Genomic DNA, 7500 nt, shown 5'->3' with positions numbered 1-7500 from the left:
CTGCATGACAAACAATCCCTGATGCACACCTCTGTGGCTCCCTTGTCTGGCTGTTCTCTTCCATCACTCTGTTCAGAGTCTCCTTTCTCTCTGGGATGTATTCAAAAGCAGTGTCGATTCATTTCATTCACTAGCTCAAGGTATGACAATACTGGGGAATCGGGAGTCTTTATAGGGGTTGAACATCACAATGCATCATGGGATCTTTTGATGGCGAGACTGCCATTTTGTGAGGATTCAAGAGAGTGGCAGTTACATAAAAACTAAATTAAACGTAAAACATATTATTATTATCTCAAGATGAATTACTAATCAATGACCAAAACCACCGTTACTATCAAAAACATTCCTATGCCCTTCTACTTTCGAAATGGAGGCGATTTTAATTTCCCGATGGAAATGAACATCTGATGTTGTGATGGCGCCCGGTTGGGGGTGTGGACGTGTGGAGGTGTGTTATGGCCAATGTTACGGCCAATGACTGCCACGGCTGTGAAACTAATGGGTCACTTTCTATTGGTCCCCATGACCCTGATATGTAACTTTCTATTGGTGCTGATCACCTTTAACTGTCCAGCAATCAGGAACGACATGATTCAATATGCCAGTACCAGAGTCTGGCCCTCTCTCTCGCTCCCTGATTGGCCTCTGGTCTGTTTATTTGAGAGAGGTGCGGGGTGAGGCTTGTTGCAGAGAGCCCAGATGTTTCTGTTTTCTGTTTCTCCTTAAGGACATGTGTAACGGGTAAGCTGCCATTATGTTTTTGTTCACATGTATTGTTGAATTGTATTTTTGTTCAAGCATAGACTTAAGGTGTTGTTTAAGAGACAGAGGGGCTAGTGGTTATTATTTGGCATTAGCTACCCAGAAGCTTTCCCTTCCTTTATTCTGTTTCTGTATTTTATACAGTATGCAAAAAAGAACATGTTATTTTGAATGGTTCCTGGTTAACGTGTCATTTCAATATTTTTTGCTGTGTTCCCTCTCTTCATCTGATACCCATTAAGGATCGTAGCAGAGTGTGTTTTTGAGATAATTCATGTCAATCGCTCTGATCAAAATAATCTAGATGTCATCAAAATAGAAGACCCATACTTTGCACCTGGCAAAAACTGAAACCGGGGCAGAGTCAAGCCATTTCTTTTACACGAGAATTAAATTCTAGTAATGTATCCTTGAATTATTCTTTTATTTGGTATTTGTTTAGCATTTCACAATAGCAGAATTGGCCCCAAAAGACTCCTATAAGACATCCATAATGTAAATTGATGTGTCTGTATCCCAAAACCTTGCTAATCTCATGCAATATTTGTGTGTGTGTGTGTGTTCGTGCGTGCGTACGTGCGTGCATGCGTGCGTGCGTGCGTGCGTGTGTGAGTGCTTGCGTGTGTGTCATGGCTGTGTCCTATAGGCTCGCGGCTCAGTCCGGGGTTGGTGAGAATGCATGCCAATTGATGAATCTGTATCCAGTCCCAGCCCTTTGCTTATCCCTTGCCCAGTGTGTATGTGTGTGCGAGTGTGTGTGCGTGTATGTGTGTGTGAGTGTGTGTGCGTGTGTGTGTGTGTGTGTGTGTGTGTGTGTGTGTGTGTGTGTGTGTGTGTGTGTGTGTGTGTGTGTGTGTGTGTGCGCACACGCATGTGTTACCTTTGCAGTTTCGATTTTGTGACAATTTATGCATCGGCACACCCTTTGCCTGTATTCTTCTTATGCCTCTCGTAGCTAACGTGGATATATGTGGAACCAAATAGCAATAAATCACAATAGCACCTATAGTGCATTCGGAATCAATCTCAGTAGTTATCTCCCGTATCCATATGAGCATGGGTTTCCGACTGAAACAAAAGCTGCATGGCGAATGCTCTGCTATCCCCTCTCTCCCCATCCTAATTACGTGCACCTCAACGAGCGGCTTTATAGTATGATTTATGCAAAATGGACTTTGAAACGTTTCCCGACTCGATTGACAATTTAAGGCCGCCGTTGCCTAGGTTCTGTTGTCTTTTTTAGTGCGCTAAAACCATAACAAATTTCAACCCGATCCATGAATTCTGACACCAATCCAAACGGCTGTCACCTGCAATGATCAAATACCTGGTGTTGTGGACGCAGCCATGGCGTATTGGGATGTAATGACATGTGTCAGGATGTCTTGACAAGCTGATTTCAGAGAGAGAGGATGATCACAAGAACAGTCTAATCCACTTAGATGAAGGTTAGTGGGGCCCAGAGGCCTAGCGTCTAATGAAAAGACTGCTGTCTCTGGAGCTGTTTGATATGTAGAGGATCACATGGTCTCAGTGTCTCGCTTCCCACCTCCATTTACACATGAGTGTGTCGGCTCACATCGCTGTCATCGCATCACACCTGTTGGCTTGTCACCACTAGATGTGTTTGTATTTGAGCTACACTGTGGCGTGGTGCGGCGGAGGGGTCGTCATTGAACCGTGCGACACCATTGTCCTTGGGTGGCATTGCATGGCGTTTGTTCTCAGTGACACACAGGATTGGCTGTTAGATGTCATGATGAACCAATGGAAGTCATTCATTTTGACTTTGGTGTTTTTTGTTTCTCTCCCTCGCTGTGACGGTGCGTTACACGGATGAACCGACATGCACTGTGTCAGAGAGGACGATTGCCTCGATCAATGGTGTTCCTTTGTGCTCTCTGGCTCTGACGGTTGAGGTTTTATTTCTAATCATCGGGTCTTTTGTTTCACCCAACAGGATTAAAGATTGGGTGGATCAGATGCAGCGAGAGCTGGTCAGCCTGGCCGACACCGCGAGCGCTGGCAAGAGCCTCACACAGGTACCACAATACTTTATCTTATTTTCCGTCGTTTCTGTCTGCAGGTCTTTCTTTCTCTGATCTTACTTTTTCAACGGGCGGTCCTGGGAATGCTACATTTTTCAAAAAGTCATGAATCAGCGTTTTGTCTTCCCCACATTTGCCCGTGTCTGCAGATCTTTTTGGCAAACCAAAACCTGTACACTGTGGAGCAGAACGACGCAGAGGAGCTGGTGGCCAGAGCGGCCAGGAACATCGAACAGCTGCTGGGGAAGAGGTCCACAGCCCTGGAGGTAGGAGCCCAACCCCTGTCCGTCTAACGTCACCACGGAGCCGCGGGTCTGCTCCACCCGAGGTGGGGGCTCCGTGGTCCAGGGCCGGGGCAAGGTGTTTCTCAGAGGTTGTTGTTGACCCAATGGCAACAAAACTATGACCTTTCCGTCGCAGTTTTTTAGCGACCCTGTGACCCTCCCAGTGTGAGTAACAAATTAGCACCGTTATCATCACTATTAATATTTATATTCTACACAGGAACACGACGACTGCTACGACAAACACTTTTGCAGAGATTATAAGAGGAACAGCCCAGGTTCTCACTCCCTAAAGCAACCCTTAGGTATTGGATAAGATTGTTATGTACAAAAAAGCTAAACATAAAGATAAGTTTCCGTAGCATGGCAACCCCAGCACACATGCTCTAATAAATAGCATTTTCTTTTTTTCTTTGCGAAATCTTCAAAGTCCACCACTAATGATGACACAAAGATCAGAACACAGGACACACAGCCCTCACACTGCTCTGTTGGATGTAGTAATGAGGGCCTTGACCCTGGGGAAGAGACCCCCCCCCCCCCCCCCCCACCAGCCCCCAACCCCCCCTTGGGCGCTCCCTTGCATCTTTCTCTTTCTTCAGCTCGCTTTGTCTCTCTACCTTTTTATTCTATTGAGCCGAAATGGGTCACAGCCACTTAGATGTTTTAGCAGTGTTGTGAAGAGCTGCTGCACCTCTGGAGTTTATAGCGACCCTGATGCTGCCTTTATAGTGGGCGAGCACCACCGCCTATTATCTGCTCATTTGTGGACAACCTCGCAACAGCACAGCAGCCGTAGCAGCCGTGTGTTCTGTGCGTCCTCGCATTTCCCGGGCGTTCAAAATACAATTCTAGGTAATGCAAAAAATGATCAGAATGCAAAGGTGTGGAACCCTCAGCCTCGTTTTGACGTGTGTGTGCGCGTGCGCGTGCGTGTGCGCGGGTGGCTGAGCGTGTTGCGGGAGCATGGGGTGGACTAAGTAGACCAAGCGGTTCCATGGGAGGGACACTTCATCGGGACCAGGGGCATCGATCACGCATCAATCCCCCCCGTCTGCTTGTGTCGCTCCCCTCGGGTTCGGGTCGGGGGAAGAACCTCGGGCCACGGGCGGAAATTGGATTCTTGTAGACGCCTTGGATGGATGGAGAGGAAGACAAACAAATGACGTGAAGGAGAGAGAACGCGTGGAGGGGACGAAGGCTCGGGCGATACATCAGGGGATATTGGCGAGGAATGGAACCCGTGTGCGCTGGTTTTCTTTTTTCTAAGGGGAAAGATATTTGAAATCTCAGCTGATTTTGTAGTTTGATCTATAGGATTCAAAGACCCAAATGAAATTTTTATTTAATTTGTTAAATTTGCCGGATATGCGTTTTATTTTGAAAGAGTTGTTTTTAGATTACTGTGGAGGTGCTACACACAAATAGAGAGAGAGAGAGAGAGAGAGAGAGAGAGAGAGAGAGAGAGAGAGAGAGGGAGAGAGAGAGAGAGAGAGAGAGAGAGAGAGAGAGAGAGAGAGAGAGAGAGAGAGAGGGGAGAGAGAGAGAGAGAGAGAGAGAGAGAGCAAGAGAGAGAGAGAGAGAGACAGAGAGAGAGAGAGAGAGAGAGAGAGAGAGAGAGAGAGAGAGAGAGAGAGAGAGAGAGAGAGAGAGAGAGAGAGAGAGAGAGAGAGAGAGAGAGAGGGGGAGAGAGAGAGAGAGAGAGAGAGAGAGCAAGAGAGAGAGAGAGAGAGACAGAGAGAGAGAGAGAGAGAGAGAGAGAGAGAGAGAGAGAGAGAGAGAGAGAGAGAGAGAGAGGAGGAGAGAGAGAGAGAGAGAGACAGAGGAGAGAGAGAGGGAGAGAGAGAGAGAGAGAGAGAGAGAGAGAGAGAGAGAGAGAGAGAGAGAGAGAGAGAGAGAGAGAGCAAGAGAGAGAGAGAGAGAGAGACAGAGAGAGAGAGAGGAGAGAGAGAGAGAGAGAGAGAGAGAGAGAGAGAGAGAGAGAGAGAGAGAGAGAGAGAGAGAGAATCAACCATCAATAGTGTTTGATGGGCTACTCTGACTGTGTGTACATGGCCGTGGGCTGAATCTAATTACTGTGGCATAACTCTGCTGTTCCCCAATCAGCTCCATCCTGTCTCTCCGTCCTGCCGTCTCTCACTACACTGTAATTAAAGCCTTAATAATGGATGCACGACTGTTAAGGCAATCCCGCAGACGGATAAAAAGAGCGAGGACACACACACAGACACATGCAGGCACACGTGTGAGACCTAATGGGACACGCTGGGATATCCTCCCACATTAAGAGCTGGGTCATTTCAGGGGGGGAAGGTCTATTGGCTGGGGACCTCAACCCCCGGCCGAAGCATTCAGCGTCCAACCCCGACGTCTGCAGTACTTTGGCTTCTGGATTATGGAGCCTTCCTGCTCTTTAATGCCATGAACGAATTTGCTGTAAATCGCTTTTGATAAAAGTGTCTCTAATGAGTGACTAAATATTATATATATAGTAATTTGTACCTGACATTTCTATTCATAATGACCTTTACGTTATGTGTTCAATAATTATAAACAATGATGTCGTAGCCTACACAATATTACGAGCGAATAGCGCACAATTATATCATGGGGAATTAGACAACGCAGAACCAACTAGCAAGCCCCTAATTAGAGTAATCCACCTGCTCTGCTTGGCTCTCTCTCTCTCTCTCTCTCTCTCTCTCTCTCTCTCTCTCTCTCTCTCTCTCTCTCTCTCTCTCTCTCTCTCTCTCTCTCTCTCTCACTCTCTCTCTCCCCCTCTCTTCCACTCTCTCTCTCTCTCTCTCTCTCTCTCTCTCTCTCTCTCTCTCTCTCTCTCTCTCTCTCTCTCTCTCTCTCTCTCTCCCTCTCTTTCACTCTCACTCTCCCTCTCTTTCTTTCTTTCTACCTTTCTTTCTCTCTCTGTATCTCTTCCTCACGAACACATGTGCCTTCTCTCCCTCCATTTATCATATTTTCCTTAGTCCCAGTCCTCTCACACACACACACACACACACACACACACACACACACACACACACACACACACACACACACACACACACACACACACACACACACACACACACACACACACACACACACACACACACACACACCCACCCAGGTCTTGGCTTTTGTTTGACATCAATTAGATTAGGTCTGAGAAGAGACGAAGCGGTGAGGAGCATGTGCTCCCGGGGCTGATGTCTCTGATCGCATCACAGACACACACACACACACACTAACCCTAACCCCAAACCGAGGTGCAGAGCCTCGGGTCGATCTAACTAGAATCCTAGAGGTTTTATTCCCCGACAATGCATGCATACAATGGAGTGAATCCAAAGAGTCCATTTACATGAGCATTCAGCACAACAGCAGCACATTATACAACTGTATAATACTCATGGCTAACACTCCTAGCAACCGGCCACTATGGAGAATGAGGGAATATACTAGCACAGAGTTTCAGAGGTTGAGACGCATCGTTATGTAATTCAATGACAACATCAATTTTTCAATTCATCATTAAAATTCGAAGACATATACTCCTGAACGGAATGGACTATTCCAGAAAGCATGGAATTAAAACCTGGCTGTCTTCATTATACCTCACACTCCCATTATAAGTGTTCCCCAACCTCGGGGTCGGGTCCCCTGATGTGCATACAGGGTCCCCTAGAAATGGGGTCAAGGGGCCTCCGACTTTGGTGGATCTGAAATAATAACCAAACCCCCATTCGAGAATACATTTGATCCTTGTGTTTATTCTATAAACGATAGTACCTCAGTCGATGTATGATCTGAAGTGGAGGTTGATGTTATGAGGGCCACAACTCTTAGCTGCCTTTGTCATCCACAATGCCAACGATTTAGCCCCTCCCTACAACAGTTTGGGTGATAGTGGGTAGGCTCCAGACAGCTGCCACCTGAGGTAACAAGCCCAGAGACACGTGTACAAATACCCCGGACGCGCCACACACTGACAGGCTGGGTGTGGGGAGACGTGTTGACAGTGTTGTTGCCTGGTGTTCCAGAGCGGCCCAGGCGATGGGCGTGTCAACACTTTATTCTCTCCATGTTTTACTTTTCTTTATATCTTTGTTTGCACTGGTAAATAGTGTAGTATGCCAGGGAGGCAGTGTGTGTGTGTGTGTGTGTGTGTGTGTGTGTGTGTGTGTGTGTGTGTGTGTGTGTGTGTGTGTGTGTGTGTGTGTGTGTGTGTGTGTGTGTGTGTGTGTGTGTGTGTGTGTTCTTGTCTTCAGCTGTTTGGATGTGAGCAGACATCTGTATGGCTGTGGGTGTGTATGTGTGCTTGCATGTGTGTGTACTCATGAGTGTGTGAGTGTGTGTGTGTGTGTGTGTGTGTGTGTGTGTGTGTGTGTGTGTGTGTGTGTGTG

At 47.1% G+C, this 7500-nt stretch overlaps 1 protein-coding gene across 6 annotated transcripts in view; it reads left to right on the top strand.

Moving 5' to 3' along the window:
* LOC115551161 (voltage-dependent calcium channel subunit alpha-2/delta-1) overlaps positions 1 to 7500 on the top strand; it is a 60942-nt gene that overhangs the window by 4245 nt on the left and 49197 nt on the right. For all 6 annotated transcript variants that reach the window (XM_030366723.1, XM_030366722.1, XM_030366725.1 and 3 more), the window contains exons 2-3: positions 2726 to 2807; positions 2963 to 3079. In XM_030366723.1, coding sequence (XP_030222583.1) covers positions 2726 to 2807; positions 2963 to 3079 — 199 coding nt within the window. The remainder of the gene's footprint in view (positions 1 to 2725; positions 2808 to 2962; positions 3080 to 7500) is intronic.

The sequence above is a fragment of the Gadus morhua genome, chromosome 9 (genome assembly GCF_902167405.1).
Source record: "Gadus morhua chromosome 9, gadMor3.0, whole genome shotgun sequence".
Classification (NCBI taxonomy): Eukaryota; Metazoa; Chordata; class Actinopteri; order Gadiformes; family Gadidae; genus Gadus; species Gadus morhua.
This window is presented reverse-complemented; position numbering and strand designations above follow the sequence as displayed.